The sequence below is a fragment of the Crocodylus siamensis genome, chromosome 6 (assembly GCF_052110815.1).
Source record: "Crocodylus siamensis isolate JL-2025a chromosome 6, ASM5211081v1, whole genome shotgun sequence".
NCBI lineage: Eukaryota > Metazoa > Chordata > Crocodylia > Crocodylidae > Crocodylus > Crocodylus siamensis.
In genome coordinates this window covers 83,376,861-83,398,397 of record NC_143400.1, presented here as the reverse complement: position 1 = coordinate 83,398,397, position 21,537 = coordinate 83,376,861, and the positions used below count along the sequence as shown (strand labels likewise).

The window sequence follows — 21,537 nt, the reverse complement described above, 5'->3', positions numbered from 1 at the left end:
AATACTTATCCCAAGTAACTCCTGCTGTGTTTTCGTATGCTGTGACCCATCTAACATTATACAGCAGTGTTTGTTTTCTGGTGGTTACATTTCTCCTCCTCCAGAAAGAGCAGACACAAGGTGAGGGAAAGTTACAAAACAGTTTATTAAAATCTAACATAAAATGCTGCAGGCTAAATATGTACAAAAACCCCACAGGGATTATAAAAACAAAAGGTGAACTATGTACACGTAACAGAGGAAAACCACTTTGTATATACAGGAAAATGCTCCAGAAATAACTTAACCAGAATCAATTACTAGTCCTTATCTAAACTTACTTCTGTAAGTGTTGCCAACAGCTTCTCCTAAAGCCTAGTCTTGGGGTCCTTACTTGGTGCTTGCTTACATTTACTGAGAGCTCCTTTGGAATAGTTATTTTGGTGGGAGACCCCAGATGGACACACTTTCTCCCAAATGAGAATCCATGCAGGGAGTTTATTCTGAAATCGCTATTTGAGTAAATTTTTAAGCCCTTGCCAGCAAAACTTGCATCACTCAATACTAAAAAGATGTCCTCACTGAAACACAGATCACCCTGGAAATGTTCCCTAAGGCTCTTTTCCAAGTTCTTAAAGGAATTTTCTATGTTCCATCTTTCATTTTTCAGGTAGTCTCACAAAGGAAGGTTTGGCTAATGACTAACTGCATTAGGCTATTAAAGGTGTCTGTGCTTTTCCTTATTCGTTTCTTACACAAACCATCAAGATTTTTGATACAGCTTCCAGCTCCAAACTAAATTTGTGAGCTGTAAGGGTGCAGATAAAAGATGCATGGCAAGCACATGCATGCACTGTGACAGCGATGGAGTAAAGAGTTCTTTCAGGTTTGACTGCACTCAGCTAGAACATGCCTGCTGATTATTTATTTTTTTAAAAAATCCAAATTTTACTAAATTAATATTTTTAAAGAAATCATCTCTCAGCTGCTGAGTTACTTTAATGGAAGCCGAGGATAAAAATCAAGATTCATAGATGGGGACTCGAGTGCAGATCATCTAATTATTGCTGCAAGAGAAACTTAGAGCCTGTATATCCTATGAAGAAAGGTTAAAATTGCTCTCTTGTAAAAAAATAATCAGCATCTGCCTGTCTATCAAGAAACTAAATGAATAATACAAAGCAAATGTCACCTGTATAAATATCTAAACTGGATCCTGTATAAATCTAAGCACTGATTTGTTTTTAAAAATTCTGAAATGTAAGAATACAGTAGTAGTAATCTAAAATTGTAGAAGTATAAAAACAGTTCAAACAAACATTCTTATGGAATGCATCTTCTACATAGGAATGTGGTCTTTTTTTGTCCCCCATATCTGCTCATTGACCTTGTTCTTGGGGTCATTAAATCCAAGACCCTGTTAAACTTCAACTTCTTCAAGATTACTTTTTAATATGCCAGCAGCACATTGCAGGAGCTGTGCATCATCTTTAATACTATTTTAAGGATGAACTGACCAAATATCAGCTTAGTCAGAAGATGGCAAAGTGAGATGGCTTTCTTTTGTGTGATACTAATTATTTAACAGTACTTGTCTCGATACTTTTGCTATATTTTTTAGTCAGGAAATGCAAGGAGCAAGCCTAGGTCCAGTTAGACAGTGAGCCTTTGTCACTTGTATTCAAGGCTGAGCTTTTTTGTGATTCTTCAGTCACACAAATACCAGTTGGCCACAATCCTAGAGGGATTACAAAGGAATTAGAAACAGATGTTAAAAAAGCGGGGGAGGGGAAAGCCCCACCCTCTCGCAGTACTGAAAATCCAGTGTCATGAAAGAAACAATTTAGTGATGAAGGATGTGGCTGACAGGGAAAGGTGGATGGCCAATGCAGTGAATAGCAGGAATCTACTTTCAGAGATGCAGATGGTTGCAGCAAAAAGATTTCTCAGGGACTTGTTTGTGCTTCATACTGTCCACAACAGTAAGAGATAGCAAACTTTGCTATGTTTTATAAAATATGAGCAATACTAGTATTACAGGCTTCACACATAAGATGATCAGCACATGGATAAAAGGACTGTTTTGCTGAGAAGATACAGAAAAAAATGAATGGAGGAGGACACAAAGAATAGGCTGAGAAAATGACAGAAGACAAAGCCTTGCCTAGGATTCAGGGGTCATTTTGTGGAGTAATTAAAAGCTATTCTCTATGAGAATTTTTTTCCGCACGTTTTCATAAGACCTCTGCTGCACAAGGGAGGGGATTGTATTAGAAGGCAACTTCTACCTTCTGTTTGAGGCCTGGACACAAGGTATGAATGAGAACAAAATTGTAGGAGTAAATAAATAAAAACATCACTATGATGGAAGAAAACACACTTCTAGTTCCATAGCTCTTCATTGGATGAGTCTTCAATGCTTAAACTATATATTTATTTTTAATTATTATTTTCTATTGTGCTCTACCAAATTCTGGCCTGGGATAGTAAGAACCTGTTCTGTATAACCCCAGAAGTTAGGGCCTCCAGTTACTCATCTTTTACTTTTATATTTGTGGGGTTGAATTCATTGTTCATTACTTTAAACTCTTTAAGGCAGACACTGTCTGCTCTCTTGGGTCTGTACAATGCCTAATGCTACTGGGCCCCGATACTATCATGATGATGAAGATGGAGACAAGGATGAGTTCCTCCCTTCACACAATAGAGTCAACACAGCTTTTTTACCTGGTTTACTACACTTCCATTTCTAGCTTCTGACCTCTATGTCAAACCCTGAGGTGTTTCGGGGACATGGAGAGACAACAGCTAAGACAATCAACTCATTTCTGAAAGTGAATCCAAGCCTTGGAAAGGAATGGCTCAAAGATACCATGCTGTCTGGCCTCTGACTCCTTCCTCAAAAGAAAATATCCCTTGCTTGCCTTTCCAAAAGACTTGCACAAAGCTTTTGTTTTAGCCTCAACCTGGAAGTGCACACAAACAGCTGCTTCTGGAAGATGCGTTCTCCATGACAGTTTTGTGAACATATTCAACTCTCTCATGTTCCCCTCTTACCCCGGTTGTGGGAAATTAAGTGTGCTGATAAAGTTGGGTTGGTTTTTTTTTTTTTTGGACAAGGCAATCCATTAGGACCACACCTCTGAGCTAAGTTCATTAAAATAAGCTAACAGCAACAACTATATGGCTTAAATGTCTGCTCACAAATGACATTGTGACACAATCAGCACAAAGCCGGGATATGTTTACATTTTTAATAAAATTCTTAAGGCAGGTGTTACTGAACAGGAATTACCTCCTAAAAACCATCAGTGACAAACCTGATGATTCTAGATTAGCAAAACTTAACGAGAAATAAAAACCAGCACTGCACTATGTAGTTGCATTACCAAGTGTCTTCACTCAGAAAAATGGAAGGAAAAAAAGTAAATCCAACTCAAAAGCATTGTTCAGGCTGTTGCTATGTTCATTTTACTAATGACCTGAATAATGTTCACAACTAGTTGCCTTGTTAGTTCCATACTGCACAGAGTTAGTACAGCTGCTGTAAGAAAATAAACTGAGGTTCTGAATATCCAGTCACAGTAGATCTCAGTAATGTTTCTGAGGAAGGAGACTGATTACCAGTTACAGGAAGCAGCATCTGATGGTCTTCTGTCCCAATGGAGAGAGGAAGTGGTAAAGACATTTCCGAAGGCTTCACGTCTATGGACTCTGACAAAGGACTCTTCTCATGTTGAACTGGTTCTTGTTCACTGAAGGAATTATCCACTGTGCTAGAATCAGGAGGATTTTCAGATCCTGAAAGGCCAAGAGGGGGAGAACAAGACTAATACATTTGTTGTAGAAGAAAAAGTAAAATGCCAACAATAAATGTGAAGAAACATTCACTAGCAACAGAAAAATCAGCTGAAAGGGTGAGTTGAGTGACAGTACAAACCTTCTAGATTTCACAGATTTCTAGGGTCAGAAGGGGCCTATTAGATCATCGAGTCTGACCCCTTTTGTTTCTGACCCCTGGCAGAATGAGACAACTAAAGTGTTCACAAGGCCCTGTAACAATGCCACCCTATGAAATCTAAAACAGGAACTAGGTATATCCAAAAAATCTTTTTAGAATGGTAAGCACAGTTGGGAGCACTGTACCAGCTGTATATCTGAGCTTGTGTGCCTCTTAATCCAGCTCAGCCCAGGATTACCTCTGACTATATAAAAAAAAAAAAAAAATACTATCTTCCACAGCTTATGAAAAGAACACTGGGCCTTGAAGAATTAGGAAGAATAATTCTTGGAACATGTATGCCTCATTTGAGTGAAATCTGTCCCCCAGGGAGCTATAAGAAGGTGAGGCAGACCCATGCTGAATGGGATTCAGGAAAGTGCAGCAATCTCTGGCACAGTTTAGTCAGTCAAAAGAACAGAGCTTTAAATATTAATTCTTGCCAGCCATCTATTCCCTATTGGGCATAATGACTTCTCAGTCAGTGCTTCAGATATCACTGCAACTTGTTTTTAAAAATCCCAAGACTGCTTTAAAACCTGCTTTTTCCTTTAAAACCTGTTTTTTCCAGAGATGCACTGATACATCGGTCTATATCGTATTGGCACCAATAAAAGGAAAATCAACGTTATTGGCAAATCAGGGTTTTTGGCCAATGTGGCTGATAATGTCTCAGATAAATGCTGCATGCATGCGCACAGCTGCAGTATGCACACAGCCAAGAGCGCAGCCCAGTAGCTTGGAGAGCAGCATCCGCGGGCGAGTCTGTGGGGAGGAAGATCAAGGCCTCCATGGTGAGGGAGGGAGTAGGGCTGAGGCAGGCACTACCTAGACGGGGTGGTGGACAGAGTCATGGGCAGCTTGTCGGGGGGTGGGAAGGGGAGGACACCTTGGGGAAGCAAAGGGGGCATGTGCCCCCCGGATCTGTGTGTGGGGTGGGCTGTGGGCTTGGGACTGTGCCAAGCTCTTTGTCGCAAGGGAGGCTGGTCCAGGGCTGTGGTTGGGGCAGGTGGTGACAGTCCCAGGAGTGGGGACTATGGGGTAGCCAGGGACAGAGTGGGCTGGGAGGGGAGGACTACAGGGTGGCTACAGCAAGTTTTGGGGTGGCTACAGCCCACATCATAACCACCCCCAGCACCACCCACCCTGAGTGCAACCCCGGCCCAGCCCTACCCCCCTGCCAGGAAGAAGCTGCAACGGGCAGTCTGCCCTTGCTCCACACACAAGTCTATGGGAGCACATGCCCCCCCATGCTTCCCCTGGAGTGCATGCAGCATTGGGAGCCACTCCCCCTCTTCCATAACCCTCCCGCACCCCGCTGAATGAGCCATCTGTGGCTCCATCCCGTGTGCCCTGTCCCAGCTGGGCAGTGCCTTCCCCAGCCCCACTCCCTCCTCCACTGTGAGGGCCTCGATCTGCTCCCCCCTCCCCCCACAGACTTACTGGCTGGATGCTGCTCTTCAAGCTGCCAGGCTACATATTGGCAATCAGATCGGTATTGGCCAGTATGACTGGTTAATAATCGGCCATCAGTATTGGCCAAAAAAATCTTTATTGGTGCACCCCTAATTTTTTCAGTTTTTATCATCTAAAGTCTGGCTGCCATTAAAGCAAAGATCCCAGAGACATCTTTCCTTTTCTGACTTGGCTGGCTGGATTTAGACTGAAATGCTCATCACTGTATGCACTTAACTTTACTTCCATTTTTAAAAGAAAACACTCACCTGTGTGAACTTTTGTTTTGTGCTTTTTCAGGTTTTTTATATCTGTGTAAGAATTTCCACACAATTCACAGATAAACGGTCTTTCTCCTGAAAAATGGTTTGATGGTTACAATAATTTACAGAGATGATTTCTAAAATGTCTAGGACAATAAGAAAATAACTACTACTCAGTTTTCAACACCTTTGTGAACTAAATCTTTTTTTAAAAAGTATTCAAGATGAATGCTTTCCAAGCAATACTAGATGAAAGCAGTGACTGACGCTGCTGTTTAAATCAAACCAAGGCAAGACATGAACAAAGCTCTTTGCCTAAATGTTTGTTTGAAAACTAAAATTCTCAACTATGGACATTGTCCTTAATATTACTGCAGTTCCCATGTGGATTTGATGGTACAGTACAATACCTCCAGGGCAGGATCATAATATCAGTTTTCCTCGGGGTGGCAGGGGGAGGGTGGGTGAGAGAGAGAGAGTGTATAACAGGCAGACTCATGATAAAGAGATTCCAACTCCAGCCCTGCCAAAGAGTCAGTATCTTAGGTGTACAAGAGTTTGAAAATAAAAAAAGTATCTAAACAATTTTAAACTTAACACATAGGTACATATGAGAACCCTATTATGTCTCCTGTATAGCCCACTATTCCTATTTTAAATATTAAGATATATGTAGAAAAAATATTCCCAGCTGAGGAAGTGACCTGCCTTGAAACTTACCTGTATGGGACCGAAAGTGTTTGTTAAGCTCGCCTGAGGAAATAAAACTCTTGCCACAAATGCCACATATGTATGGTTTCTCTCCTAAAGGAAACACAAAAAGTTGGTTATTCTGCTATACAGACACATAGATAAAGTATAAATGGCTCCATTTAACATGCAAGGGTCTGAAAGCCCCCTAAACCACAGGGACAACTTTGATTTCTGCCACTTTGAAGTCTTGAGGGGAACACGCAAGCACTGAGCTGCTGAGTGACTCTGGTGCTTTCTACTGCCCAAGTCCAACTCTTACCAATGCAGACTCTAAAACTCCACTTGCTCCAGTTCTACTCTAGGGACTCCCACTGTTACTAGCGACTTATTTCATCTTGTCAACTCGGACACCCCTTCTCCTAGCCCAATTCTGGCCCGTTGCCTTGCCATTCCCCCCATCCCCTTACCTGTGTGCTTTCTGGAGTGGGTGATAAGAGAACTAGAGACTGCAAATGCCTTCCCGCAGGTGTCACACACATACGGCTTCTCACCCGTGTGGCGCCGCACGTGGTATGTGAGTGTGCTGGCTTGAGCAAACCTCTGGCCACACCTGTCACACACGTAAGGCTTCTCCCCACTGTGCTTCCTGTGAACAGACATGCAACTGGGTAATCCCATGCAACAGAAGAGTCATGCAGTTAAAGCAACCCAAGTGAGGACCTTACTCCTCAAATTCTACACAGTGATAATGTGCGGCCTATCAGAAGAAAGATTCAAGTCTGATTCTCAAGTGGAGCTGTCTCTCTCCTGGGCCCACTCTAATTGCCAATGTCAGTAGAAAGGGTCCCACTGACTTTACTTGCTGCTGAATCAAGTTGAGGGCCTGGGACAAGCAATGGGTCAGTTCTGGGAATGAGGGAAGGGTTCTGTCAATATAATATGAAAGCTATCAGCACCACTAAAGGATGTTCTGTACACTCTACCGACCGTGTGCTCTTGCTAATCAAGCAATGGGAGACCAAGGGCAACAGGAGATCTAGCCTTGCCAGAAGGCACTCTCAGTCACATCCTGGGGGAAGGAGGAGAGTGCAGGCCGAGAGCAGGAATACTGGCCCCCTGAAAGCTGAAGTTCAGGCATGAGCAGCTGCACTGGATTCTGTTCTTGCCATACATTACAGTGGCTGCATTCACAGCTGTTGGGCTCTGGTCTGGTTAGTGCTCTGACCCACCTGGCATGGATCTTTAGGTTGCTTGATGTTGCAAACTGCAGATTGCACACATCACACTTGTATGGTTTCTCCTCTCCATGATGCATCCGACTGTGGAAAACCAGCTGGCATTTCTGGGCAAAACCTTTGTCGCATAGTTCACATTTGTATGGCTTCTCTCCTAGAAAGGAAATAAAAAATCCTTTTACTTCTCTCCTCTGTAAATGAAAATGCTGTTCCATTCCTTTACCAAATCACAGGTCCCTACTCCAGTGCTGCTTGTTAAATGCTCCCCATATAGCACCTAACAACCAACCAGCTGAAACTGGGTATTGGGTAACTAGTAGTAGAACAGGTAAAAGCAGGAAAGTTAACAAGTTACTGGAGGTTTTTTTAACTTGTAATAAATTGTGTCTTTCTACAATGAATTTTAGAATGCTAGCACTGAACTCTTGATAGAGAATCTTTTTAACTTCTTGGCCAAGAACAATTATGCAAAATTCTAGATGTTAGTGATCAAAAGAAACCATTAAATCATCTAGTCTCTCTGGATGATTTTTCTTTAATGTCTGTTGCATGACACTAACTGGTTCCACAGAGAAAAAGGACCAGCAGCTTAGTTTTAATTCCAAGAAAGAGACTAGAATAAATGATCAACCCATCAATTTGTGAGCAGTAAGAAGGTAAGGTGCCACAGCAGATTTATCAAGAACAAGTCCTGCCACATCAACTTCATTTTATTTTATGCCAGTGTGGCAGGCCACCTTTGGTGCCTACCACTTTAAGGGCTTGAGCAAGCTTCGAGGCAGCCTGCAGGAGACTGCAGAGCCAATCAGGTGGTCACATGACAGCCAGCTGGCCGCTTGACTGGAGCTGGGCTGCAGAGCCTCAGCCTAACAGCAGGCCCTGAGAAGCAACGCCTAGGTGCTGCAGGAATACCACTGAGGTAGGACCACCAGTTTGTGATCTGTTGCTCCCAGGAACAACTGGCTGTCTAGGGTAGGAACTATGGGGATGGAGGAGGATCCTAGAAACCTGAAGGGCCTAAGGAAGAGCTAGGCCAGCCGAGGAAGGGGTCACAGCTTACGGGCCTACACGCAGGGGCTAGGCAAGCCCTTGATTAGAACTGGCTGGGGTGGAGGCTGGAGCTCAGGTGAGCCCAGCTGAGACCTGGCAGGGGAAATACCATGACCACTAAGGCAGTTTTCCTAGGGACCGGGGTTAGCCGCTTTTCTGGCAGGGGGTAGTACTCGCACAGGTAATGTGTAGTTACCCTCCCACTTTCATTTCCAGTGGGAAGATCCTGACTTTATGTCCACTTCATGGAAATGAGAGGCTTTTCCCTAGCTTGCTCCTGTGACCATATAGTTGAGGGCAAGCGAAACTCAAGGGCATCCAACCCCCAAGCCTCTGGACCTGGGCCTGCACGTAGGATGCTCTCCAAATGACTTGGAAACATCTGAAGCCCCAGGTGAGGTGGAGGATGTTTGCCGGTAGTAGGGCCATATATGGTTCCTGAATGACTTGGCTGTTTGGATTTGGTCTAGCTTGGAACTCTAAATTTTTTATTTTATTTTTTTAAGGAAAAGTGATGGGCAGGGCTTTACACAAGTCCCAGTAAGAGATGGCTGTTTATGGTGGAGCCCAGAGAGGGACTCCTGTGGAATAGGATTGGCTGTTGCTGCACTGAGGCCAGGATATCCCAACTGGTCCAGGCTGGGACCAGGGCCCTTGTGGCTGAAGGGCAAGCATGCCCACAGTAAGGGGCACATCAGGGTTGCAGAGCGCTATCTGGCACCTTGACTGGCTTGGAGGCAGGGCCAGAGCCTAGAGAGGGTGAAGGGACCTTAGATGGGGGTCATCATAGCCAAAGGAAAGATGGGCTCAGCTGGACTGTGGCTGTGATGAAGGAGGCTGAAGCACAGACTCTGGATGGGAGGCATCCAATGAGGGGTCTGGAGAACTGGGACCAGATGAGGGAGCCAGCAGATGGAGGCTGCAGTAGAGGACCTAGGGGAGAGAGCAGCCCAGGTACAACATATAGGAGCCCAGTGAAAATAAGACCAGGGCAGGTAGACCTGCACTGGTCCTTGGGAATGACCTATAACTACACTCTGCTGGGAAGGATGGTGTGGTGGGGCTGCCAGTGGTGGGGCAGTCCTCAGGAATTGCCACACCTGTCACTCCCTAGTGAATGGTGAGTATGGGGTGCCAGAAAGCCTTTCCCCTGCATGGGGTACCTGCAGGGCAGCAGGGGCTGAGGCTAAGGGAGCATACCCTGACAGAAAAGCACCAGGCTTGGGAAACATCATGGAGGCCAGGATGGCCTGAGGTCCAAGGCCTGAACGAGTGAGGCCTAGTAAGAAGCCTAGAGGAGAGTGAAGTCCAGGTATGTCTACAGATGCCCGAGTCCTAAGTGAGCTGTAGATCAAGAGTAAGGTCCAGGCACATCAACGGACATCTGAGGCCTAAATGGCATAAGGCCCCACAGCCCCAGTGAGGGGGCGGAGTTGTGACCCAAGAGAGGGGTAGAGTGAGAAGGGCTAGGAGCCTAATGAGGCAAGAATCCCAGTAAGGGGGCATGAGTTGAGGCCCCAGTGAGAAGGCATGTAGCCAAGGTAAGTCTCCGGAACGCCTAAGGCCGAGTTTGGGTCAGAGGCTACGTGTGGCTCAGCAATGGAGCTGGGGGAATAATAGCGGATAGTCTGGGCCAGTGGCTTACTGCAGCCCAGCAATGGGGCCAGGGGAGTTGGGAGAACTTTGGATGCCATCTGCGAGGCAAGGGACACTGTAAAGAGGAGGTTGGAACCATGTATAGCGCTTTTGACATCAGGGCATTCAATGGGCAGCCTCCCACCTAGAAACATCCATTTATTGTACAACAAAGGCATGGTAGGCAAGTTAAGTGGGTGGACCAGCCTAGACAGATAGGTGGACCGATACAGTGACTGGCCCCGGGATAGCCTCCCGTCACACAAAGTAACAGGCCTTGTGGATTAAGAGGGCAGTAGATATCACATCTTAATTTTTGTAAGGCATCTGACACTCATGCAGGACATTCGGTAACCTAGAGAAACACAGTCTACATAAAACTAATGTAGGTACAGTGCTGGTTGGCAAATCATACTCAAAGAGTATTATTAATGGCTTGCTGTCATACTGGAAGGATGTATTTACTGGGGTTCTGCACAGGTCTGTTAACTTCCTGGCCACTGTTCAGTATTTCAGTAATGATTTAGATGTTAAAATAGAGGATAAAGTTGTCAAATCAGCAGACAATATCAATCTGAGGGGAGCTGCCAGCAACTGGGAGGACAGGATTAGAATTCAAAATAACCTGGACAAACTGGAAGAATGTTCTGAAATAACTACAATGTAATCAAGTAACTACAAGTTTAAAGTATTATGCTTAGGCACCAATAGTTAACTGCATGAACGTAAGTGGGGAAACAGTTGGCTAGGGAGCAGTTCTTTGGAAATGGATCTGGGATTTAACTGATCACAAACTGACCATGTGTCAAAAATTACAGAGTTTCAGGGGGGAAAAGCCAACATTGTACTGGATATATAAACAACAGTATCATATGCAAGACGCACAAAACAATCCTATTCTGCTCAGTACTGGTAAGGTCTCTGCTAGAGCAGATGTGGACCAACCAGAACAAGTCCAAAGGAGAACAACAAAGGTAGTAAATGATCATTCTAGAAAGCCTGGCCTGGGAGGGAGGATTGAAAAGAACTGGCATTGGTTAGTCTCAAGAAGAAAAATTTGAGGGGAGACCTATCATAGGCTTTCAAATATATATAAAGTTACTCTAAAGCATTTGATGAAACTTTCTAACTGTTAAGATAGTTAAGCACTGAAACATGTGAGCTAGGGGAGTTGTAGAAACCACTGGAGGTTTTAAGAGCAGGTTAGACAAGCATCTGTCAGGGATGGTTCTGGTACAGCTGATCTTGCCTTCAAGAAGGTGCCTGCTTAGATCAGTGGTCTCCAAACTTTTTTGATCGCGCACCCCTATCAGTAAAAAAATTTTGAGCACACGCCCCCAATATATGTATATTTATATAAATAGAAGTTCTAATATTTTCTTCCTGCACCCCAATAGATCGTCTTGCGCACCCCACTTTGGAGACCACTGGCTTAGATGACCTCTTAAAAGTCCCTTCCATCCCTGTTTGTTATGATTCTGTTCACATACTTAACTGATGTTATGCCATCACCTATGAATGCATCCCATATACTATACTCAGGTCTCATGTGACTGTACAGTAAGAAAACACGAGCTCACATTACTATGCTAGAATCTATAAATAAGCAGAGACCTCAGAAGTCCTAAATACATCATGTAGATAAAAGCTTGAAAAAAGAAAACTACCAGACACCTGTTATCCAGAAACCTACTATCCAGTTGTAGATACAAATGAAAGGGACCCTGTGCATCACTGCAAAGAAATCCAGGTGTAACAGCCTGTAAAGGACAAAGTGCTACTGACCATTTACCAGCAAGTTATCCTTAGTTACCTCTCATCTTTCAAATCAACCACTGACTAGTCCAGGTCTGGTAAGTGTGAAACAAAATCTTCACTCTGGCTACCAGAAGAGGAAGAAGTTTACTCTCTGCTGACCCTTTCAGCTTCCAGTTTTCCCATTCAGTTCCTTTCAAATGCTCCTAGAACATTTCTAGCACCAACCTCTCCTTACAGTTTCCCCCAAAAGGGAACAGAGTGAACCCAATAATTTTTCTTGCGTTTTATGATGGCCAGTGAAAGGGAAGAAAATATAGGTAATTTTACTTTGCTCACAAGAGCAGTGGCAGAAGCACTATGGCTAGGGACAGAAATTATAAATAAACCAGTTTAAGCAATCAGAAACTGGTTTAAACTTGTAATAGAACGCAAGTTCAGTGCACATAAACCAGTTTTAAAATGGCCAAAACCAGTTTAAGATGAACCTGGTTGAATGTAGTATCAGATTTAATTAATTAGGGTCAAAGTGGTTTATGGAATTTCTGTCCCAGACCCCTTCCTGGCTTAAGTTAAATCTGAGTCCCCTAGTATCCCAGCATGCCTTGCAGCCCTGCATTGGGCTGTGCTCTCTGCTCCCTAACCAGAGCAGGGGTGGGGGTGTGGCCCAATGCTTGTCTGGCATGGCCTCCTGAGGCAAAGGGAGCAGGAAGGGGGTTTATTTCCCCTCCCCCCCTTCTCCCACTGAGGGATCACAGCCAGGTGTAGCACCCCATCAGGCATTCCCCAACCTCACTACTGGAGCCACGGTGAGGGGGCATGGCCAGCCTTGTCTGCACCCTAAAGCAAACAGAGAGAGGGAGGAGGATTTAATCTCCTCCTCTGTCCCCTGTCCCACTGGCAGCTGGGGTCTGCCTAGCCAGGGCAGAGCAGCCCCTGTCAGGGATCTCCCCCTCCCCCCTACTCCATGGCACAGGCAGCTCCCCACTACTCCTGTCCTGTGCAGCACCCAGCAGCTGCACCACAAGCTGTGTGCTGGCCAGGGCCAGCAGGGCTGTTCTGCCTCCCTCGCCTCCAGCTGCCACTGCTGCTGTGCCACTCTGGGTGGGCAGGCAAGAAGCTTGAGCCTGGCATCTTCTGCCCAGTGCATGGAGCTCTGGCTCCAGCCCTCAGCTATCTTCCATCCACTCTGCCTACAGCGACTGCTTATTGCACCGGGTGGGGAGAGCGGATTGAAGGGAGCTGCAGCTGAAGCCAGAGATCCATGCACTGGGCAGAACCTTTCGCCCACCCAGCACTGTGCTGCGTGGCACTGCAGAAGAGCCCTGCCAGACCTAGCCAGCATGCAGCTTCCCCTCGCCTTCAGCAGCTCATCCTCCTCCTCCCACTCCTGCTGCACCACTGTGGGCTCAGTATGATGAACAGCCCCTGTGGGCAGACAGAGCCAGCTGAGGACAGTCAAGAGCTGGAGCTGGATCTCTATGCATTGGGCAAAGGATGCTGGGCTGAACCTTCCCCAACCCGGCCTGAAGCTGTGTACTGGCTGAGTCCAGCAAGGCTGTTCTTCTCCTCTCACCTCCAGCCATGGTTCCTGCTCCTGCCACACCATGCAGCACTGCTCCAGGCAAGTGGAAGCTTCAGCCTGGCAGCTTCTGTCCAGTGCATGGAGCTCTGACTGCCTTCCATCCACTCCACCTGCCTGGTGTGATAAGCAGCCTCTGCATGCAGATCAGGTGGAAGGTAGCCGAGGGCTGCAGCCAAAGCTCTATGCGCTGGGCAGAAACCACTAGGCTGAAGCTTCCTGCCCGTCCACCCAGAGTGGCACAGCAAGGGCAGGGGCAGAAGCAGAAATAGCAGCTGGAGGCAAGGGAGGCAGAACAGCCCTGGCCAGCATTCATCTTGTGTGGCTGCAGCCACTGGGTGCTGCACAGGACAGTGGGTATGGTGGCAGCTGTGGGCACACAAACCTCTGTGGCGGGCAGCTGACAGGCTTGGGGCAGCTCCATGAGAGACCCACCCAGCCTGGGTGCAGGAAGCCAGAAGCTCGAGGCCCAAGCTCGAGCTGCAGTCTGCTGGGAAGGGCCTAGCCCCTCTGTGTCTGCCCTTTGGGAGGGGGCGCAGCACTGGAGCACCAAAACGAAAAAAAGTTAAAGGAGCTACTGCGGGGGGGGGATATGATGCTTCTTCTGTGATTTACAGAGATCCCTACCTATAATATGTCAAGCTTTCCTGTCATGCCATATTGTAATATATTTTCTGCACTGTATTCTATTAATTACCTTCGAAAAACAATAGATTGAGTCAGCTCTGCTGGGACTTCTAGCAACAGGTTGCCAGACTGTTATGCAATCACAGGAAAATAGGGCAGCTACACATATACACACTCTGTTTTCAAATACAGTTTGGCAGAAGAGGGTTAGCAGCAAGAAACATACAAACCATTGTCATGCCAAGTTTCTCACTTAACAGAGTGGAAGAAAGCGGGGCTCCTTTCTACTTACGCCTCTCCCTGCTATTGTTGCAAATGAGCAGCCAACAGCTTACCTGTATGAGTTCTTACATGTGTTTTCAGCTGATTACACTGGGTAAATGCCTTCCCACAGAGCTGGCACACATAAGGCTTTACTCCTTTGTGGATCCTCATGTGTCGCCGTAGGCTACTGGCTTCTGAAAATACTTTCCCACAAATGTTGCACACCGGCTTGGCTTTGGAGTATTTCTGATCAAGTTCTTCTGAGCTCTGCAGTTGGTAAGAGTTCTTTTCGCTGGCTATGTTGGACATGCAGTGCTCTCTCAGTGCACCATTCTGCTGTGACTTCCCCCGTTTTTGTTTTGCAGTAATAGTCTGAACTAGAATATCTTGTGCTGCCAAAGTCTCACTTTCTATCACAGATGCCAGCTGCAGCTCTGAGTTATCGCTACCTTGGGCTGCCTGCTCCGTTATCTGCGTGGCCAGTTTATTTGCATCTAAGAACATTTCAACTGATGAGTTCTCGATTACATCGTTCTGATATTGCACTGGTTTATTCTGAGCATTTTTCTGTGAATTAAAATTCTTCTTTCGCCTTTTGGCTTGTGCAGATTTTTTTTCCAATGCCCCCTTTTTTGCTTGTGGCTGAATCACATCTGGAGAAGGGGTATCTGGTTTCTCCCGATTATTGTAATCTCGAAGGGTGAGCAAGCAAGTCTGCTGGTTCATTTCAATGTTTCCAGTGATGCTAGATGTCTCTGTAGAAGATGGATTAGCAATAAAAGCAAAATCTTCCATCTTTATCTTACATTTTGTGACCACTTCCTCCACTTTGAGATAATCGGCAGCCTGGTGAATTTCTTTAACATTCCAGCTGCAAAGAAATGAGACTAAATGAGAGTACCTAGACTAGTGGTTTTCAACTGTTTTCATACTGGGACTCATTTGTCAAGAACAATGGCTTATCCCAACCCACACCCCCTGGCCCTGTTGGTACCCAATCCATAGTCCCCTGCTCCCTCCCCTCCCAGGCCATGCCGGGGCCCCTCTCTCAACCTGCAGTCCCCCTCCCCCCAACCCTGCCAAAAGGGGCACTCAGCTGCTCCTGTCCCGCTTGGACCAGAGTGTGGTGGCTGTGGCAGCTGTGGCTCATGTGGGTAGCAGCAGAGCAAGTCCAGCCTGGCACAGGCTGGAGGAAGGAGAAGGGGAAGCCTGTGGCTCACATGCCTTAGGCTGGGGCTCCTGAATTGCACCAGACAGCCTGGTCACAGCCTTTCCTACCTCCCGGAGTAGTGTCTCCCAGCCATCCCGCCCACAGGAGAATGGGCACCAATCCTGGTGTCACCAGCCCAGCCATGCAGCTTCCCCTGCTCATGACCCTTTGAAATATTATTGCAACCCACTTTTGGGTTGTGACCCACGGGTTGAGAAAATACTGCTCTAGACAACAAAAACTGCTTGTTTCTGAGAATCAATATACATAAATACACATAGAAGGAGTATACATATAAAAGTCTCATTTAAAAATAATTTCATAATTGTAAGTGATAACTGGCAGAGAAGAATACATCAAAGTCTAACTTTGTATCTTTTATATATAGATAATAATTATACTTATTACTGTTGAAGTATAACAACAGACAAAAATAACTGCATTGTTTTCTATCCAGAATCTCAAATCACTTTGCAAACAATGAATGAGACTTCATACCTCTGTGAAGTTGATGATAACCCCATTTTAGGGACTGATTTGCAGGTGAGAATTACTGTGAATCCAGGTTTATAAACAATACCCTCAAAAGGTCTAACTTGGAGCCATTACATACCTGCTACAGAGACCTAATTATATAGTTTAAAAAAACTCTAGAAAAGACTCCATACAATTAATATACTAACAAATAACTATCTAAGGGTTTATTATCCTTGGAAACATGGTCAATGATAAAGTGTTTTTGACACAGTACTAGGTTATCCAAAAGAAAGATACTAAATAAGCAGTTTTTTTCTCCTTTGCTATATAAAACTATTGTTTCCAGTATAATAATCTGGCTAAGAACAATGCATGTAACCTCTATCTACATTTATATACATACACTATAAATACAAACAGAAAAAAATGACAATACACAAAACAAAAGGTAAAAATTAGCAGTGAAGTTGTCAGCCCATGTTTTGACATATGAAATAATCCTGCATTAAGTGTTAAGTACAATACTAAAGTGAGTAAAACAGATTTACCACTAGTGATCTTTCAACCCCTGTTTTCTTTTTTCCATGTCTCATTCTCTTTTCTTGTCTTATCTGTCTGTCTTCCCTGCCTTTCTTCTTGTCCATCTATTTTCTCCTCCTCTCTCTTTTTTTAGCTTTCTTCATTTAGGGCAAAGCCAGCAGTTACAGAAGCATTCTAAGAGTGCACAGGTTTGTTAAAGTATTTCTTTAAAAAAAACACAAAAGCTGGAGTAATCAGTTATAGAAATTAACTTAGAAAGTTAAATATTTACATGTAATAATGTATTAAATGCAAAACTTGATGTGAGTTCAGCTTAATTGCACAGTTCAAATCACAGGCTAGAAAATACAGAGAAAAGGTTCCACCTGTTGGACTAATTTGCTCACATAATTGATAGAAACTACTATTTCACTATATGTAAGGCACAGAATTTTTTAATCACACAACTATATATTTAAGGATACACAAAACAAGAAATATACAACAGTGGGATCCATTAAAATCTTGCCATTGACTGTAGTACATGAAATGTATTCTAGCCTAATAGGAAACATCACAAACCCAGTGATGTATAAACTGAATGTGTTCATGCTGTAAGTGTCCACATGTTTATTTGTGTTCATTTTCCTGTAGACATGCAGCGTGGCAGAATTAATGGGGCTTTTACATTGCCTGACTTTGTAACTGTAACTAAGCAACATGGATGCAGTAATAGCAGCTTTTAACACCTGCAAGTGTGGATCTGAATGCAGAATCAGGATCCAAAAAAGCCTTCCACTCTTTGTACTTAAATGCAGTTACCAGAGTCTCTTGTATTACGCTACCTTTCAAGTGCTGATTTTATCTTCGATGTGCAGGGGTTTCACCCACTTAGCTATGGAAACTCCCAGGAGCTGCTGGAGTTTGTGTGCATGTCTAAAAGGTGAACATAAGCAGGTTGTTTCATCTTTTCAGGGTATACCTATCATCTGAACATCTCTTTCAGTTGTCAGCACTGACCACTTCACAGAGATCAGTTGCAGTGAGAGTGTGTTCAAAAATGAACCAGAATGCATTCTCAACAGCAGGAATTGTACACAAATCTGTTCAGGCTTGAGAATTTTCACTGCTTGAAACTATCACTGTAATAAAGTATCTTTATTATAATGCATTTTCATGACTATTTTAAAAGGAACTGTGCAAAGTAAATCTAAGCATCTAAAAAATGAACCAAAACTCCACATGCACCTCTAGCTTCATCATGACTGCTCTGTTCTACTATCAGATTTCCCTGTCTTTTAAAATCTATTTCTTTATCCACCTGTTGTATGGAAGACCCACACAAAAAACAGGGAGTGCTGACTTCATACAAAGTGATAGAGTATGCCAAGTCAACCAATTAAAAGATACAGAAGTATTTTTTTCCCATAATTTCTTCAGATACAGTAATTTTGGGTGCCACTTGGAACAGTTAGAACTAAACCAAATCAGATTAGTGTCTGGGTTTTTGTTGTTTTCTTTTTTTTTTAAGTGAGGATTGGACTTTACCTCTCCAACATATTTAGTCTGCTGGGGTCTGGAAAGAATGAAATTGTTTGCCCTCTGTAAGAAATTGAGGAGGACACATCTGACTTTCCAGACAACAGACTCAAAGACTCTGAAAACCACCACAAAATAATTATGTCACATTAACTCAGAGAAAATGTAAACAGACACTATTGTAAGGATGGATGTTAATTCCAGCTTTACCTCTAACAATGTGATTATGCAATGTGACTTTTAATTTTGATGTGGACTCTCTTAATTCCTGAAAACTATAAGCAGTTTCTGGGTGGCTTAAGTAAAGACTGTAGAAAAGCTTTTTTAGTGGAAGGTCCAGAACAATGGTAAATAGGACCTCTAGATCACATGATCTCACTGGGATCATGGTAAGTCTAGCACCTACATAAAAAATGCAATATGGGTAGAGCTTGAGTGGCTGAATGAGAACAGAAGCAAAGGATGCAACAACTAGCCCTTAGCCACACCTAGATGACAGCAAATGGGGCAGTTGATATGAATTTAGACACCTGGCCATGAAAGAAAAAGCAGGAAACTAGTTTCAATTTATTCTATTCAGACTTGGCACCACCGCTGCACACGTTGTAGTGAAAATAACACAGGGCTGCCAGTAGGTTGCTATGCAGAATCATACATACCTGGCTATACCTGAAGCCATATAAACAGCTGATGTTTACCCTGCATGTATCCTATCTGATAGTAAATTTTTCATAATTTACTTCAAAGAACAAGGAGATGCAATAGAAACTGAACTCATCAACCAATTTTCTTTTATTTTTCCCCCCCCACTTTAAAAGCATACGCTACCTGTCAAGGTTCAAGTTTCCTGTGTAGATAAACTCCAGAAGTTTCTGGAACCCATCAGCCTTTACTTGACTCTGATCCAAAACGACATTATTGTCAGAGGCATCTCTGTAAAATGCACCAAAGTACTCGCTGAATGAGGCAAGCACATTTCGGTGAGCTTTGAACTGGAATTCACCAATCACTACAGTGCAGTCGCACAAAAAGCCTGCTTCTCGCTGCTTGTTCAGTCTCTCCAGAAGATGCTCACAGTGGTGGGAATACTGCATCTTGGTGACAGGCTGTGGCTTAATCTCTCTGGCCTAAAAAAGAGCAAAGGAACTTGTTTAGCTAGATGATGTGTTCTTCAAACAGAGTAAAGTCCCTATGAGGAAACTCAGGACCCAGTCCCAGTCCTATAACTGGTGCAGAACACTTTGCATACAATAAGCTTTGTGCAAAAAAGCCAGAACCAGAGCAGGGGAGCTGCTAGTCTTTATACAGATAAATGCAAGGAGTGGGAAGGGAAGGGAGATGTCTCTCCACTCATGGAGCTGTGCTATGTTTATTGGACAGCTGGTGCCATCCTAAAAACTGCTGGTGTGCACTGCTGCTCTTCTGAAGTCAATGTTACAGCAGCTTCCTGAGCAGCAAATGTTTTGCCAGAAGACATATACTTCTGCCAGCAAAGCTGCAGCCACACAACAGCTTTCCTGACAGCACCACGTCAGTTATAGACAACCTCTGTTCCCCTCCCCCAGCTGACAGCTACGCCACCAGAGCCCTGTAACGGCCTCAGTCCAAGTGCTAAGCGACCTGTTCACATGTCTAAGGGCATCAGCCTACCATGCCAGCTCAGCCAGAAATAAGGTACAAAAGGCTATTTAAATGAAAGTCAGCTGGCCCCTGAATACCGCCTGCTTCACAGGCAACAGATCCTGCTTAAAAAGGAAAGCAAGACCAACCACAACATGATGTTATCAAGATCCACTTCAGCGTCTGAAATTCCCAAACACTGGGCTGCTCTATCACAGCAGGTGTAACATCCCCTCTGGAAGCAGGTGGGACGCAGCAAGCGGAGCCTTTGCCGCGGCCCTTGCTCTGGCCAGGAAACGGTGTCTGCATCAGGGGGCTGCGATTATGGACTAGACCAGTTTATAGCCCAAGGGGTAATGCTGTGACCCTTTGCCCCCGTACTAGCTGGCCAACAAGGCTAGGGTCTGGAACCAACTTCCAAGAGAAGTGGTGCAGGCTTCTACCCTGGGGGTGTTGAAGAGGAGGTTAGATGAACATCTTGCTGGGGTCATTTGACCCCAGTACTCTTTCCTGCCATGGCAGGGGGGTCGGAGTTGATCTGCTCAGGTCCCTTCTGACCCTAGAAACTATGAAACTGAGCTCACAACTGTGTGGATGGGCTGGGAGGCAGGCTTTGTGGGGTCGGGGACAGGGGGTGTACAGGGGGTGCTGGAGTACAGGGGATGCGGTTTCCAGGCCCACCAGGCTGGGTGCCCTCCTGGCAGCAGCCTGCAGTGGACAAGAGGGGGCTGGAACCCAGTTGGTTCCATCCCACTCGCCGCCCTCCCCCTGCCGCAGGCAGCTACTTTCTCTTCCCCCTCTTCAGAGCCCACAAAGCTGACCCCCCCCCCCCCGAGTTGGTTCGGTCCCGAGGCCTGGCTCAGTGGCAGCGTCCCCCCGTCCCCCGGGGGCTTGGTTCCGCCCCCCTCGCCTGGCTCCCGCTCCGGGCCCAACGGCTCCGCCTGCCCCTCTCGTAGGCCTTGGGCCGGGTGCTGGGGGCCAGGCCCCAGCCGGGCACAGAGACGCTCCGCACACACCTGAGGGGAGGGAGACTCACGTTCACCTCAGGCCGCCATTTTGTGATGACGCCGCACACGCCGCTTCCGAGACCTCACTTCCGCCCCGGGCCGGGAGCGGAGTGGGGAAAACTGGGCCGTGCCGGACCGGGGCGCGAGCGGACTACATTCTCCAGCAGGCACCGCGCCACCGGCAGCCAGAGCCCGGGGCAGCACGCGGAGCACGACGGGAAGTGTAGTCCGGGAAGGGGGTGGCTCCCTATTGGCGCCCTTCCCCGCCGGGGTACCTGCGATGTAGTCGACGTCCTCTCGCTGGTTTTCGTTCTCGTTCCTCCGCGCGTGGTGGCGCCGCTCTGCGCTTAATGGCCGGGGTGCTCCAACCGTGGCGCTAGTGCTAGATTTAGTCTTAAGCTACAGTTTAGGGCCCCACAATGTGAGGGGCCTCTAAATAAGAAAAAAATCAAAACCTGACTTAATATCAAGTTGTATAATAACACTTATAATAATAAGTTTTAAATAAAGGAGATATGGGAAAATGATTTTCCAAAATGTCAGGTATCCAAGTTGTAGCTGCATTGGTCGAGAGCAAAAAGGAATCAGGACTCCTAGTAGAGCTGATATCTTTTATTTTTATTTTAT

At 45.3% G+C, this 21,537-nt stretch overlaps 1 protein-coding gene across 5 annotated transcripts; it reads right to left on the bottom strand.

Annotated features, from left to right (window-relative positions):
- Nucleotides 1–126: 126 nt before the first annotated feature.
- MYNN (myoneurin) lies at nucleotides 127–21,046 on the bottom strand. Of its 5 annotated transcripts, none has more exons than XM_090055443.1 (8): nucleotides 20,920–21,046; nucleotides 19,112–19,410; nucleotides 14,610–15,409; nucleotides 7,620–7,779; nucleotides 6,858–7,036; nucleotides 6,418–6,501; nucleotides 5,704–5,790; nucleotides 127–3,780 (listed from the first exon to the last, which is right to left on the bottom strand). In XM_090055443.1, exons 2-8 carry the CDS (start codon nucleotides 19,375–19,377, stop codon nucleotides 3,512–3,514), a joined length of 1,845 nt encoding a protein of 614 aa, XP_089911569.1. In that variant the 5' UTR covers nucleotides 19,378–19,410; nucleotides 20,920–21,046; the 3' UTR covers nucleotides 127–3,511. The 5 variants fall into 5 exon arrangements, with proteins under 5 accessions (XP_089911569.1, XP_089911570.1, XP_089911571.1 ...); XM_090055444.1 differs by having other exon boundaries at nucleotides 20,940–20,983; XM_090055445.1 differs by having other exon boundaries at nucleotides 20,946–20,964.
- Nucleotides 21,047–21,537: the final 491 nt, after the last annotated feature.

Bases quoted from the DNA above. Each gene is read 5' to 3' on its own strand.
- MYNN (XM_090055443.1), bottom strand. From the start codon at position 19,377: ATGCAGTATTCCCACCACTGTGAGCATCTTCTGGAGAGACTGAACAAG. The intron at 15,410-19,111 runs GTAGCGTATGCT...ATTTCTTTGCAG, and splicing joins GGAAACTTGAACCTTGACAG to CTGGAATGTTAAAGAAATTC. The intron at 7,780-14,609 runs GTAAGCTGTTGG...TTTCCTTTCTAG, and splicing joins ACATGTAAGAACTCATACAG to GAGAGAAGCCATACAAATGT.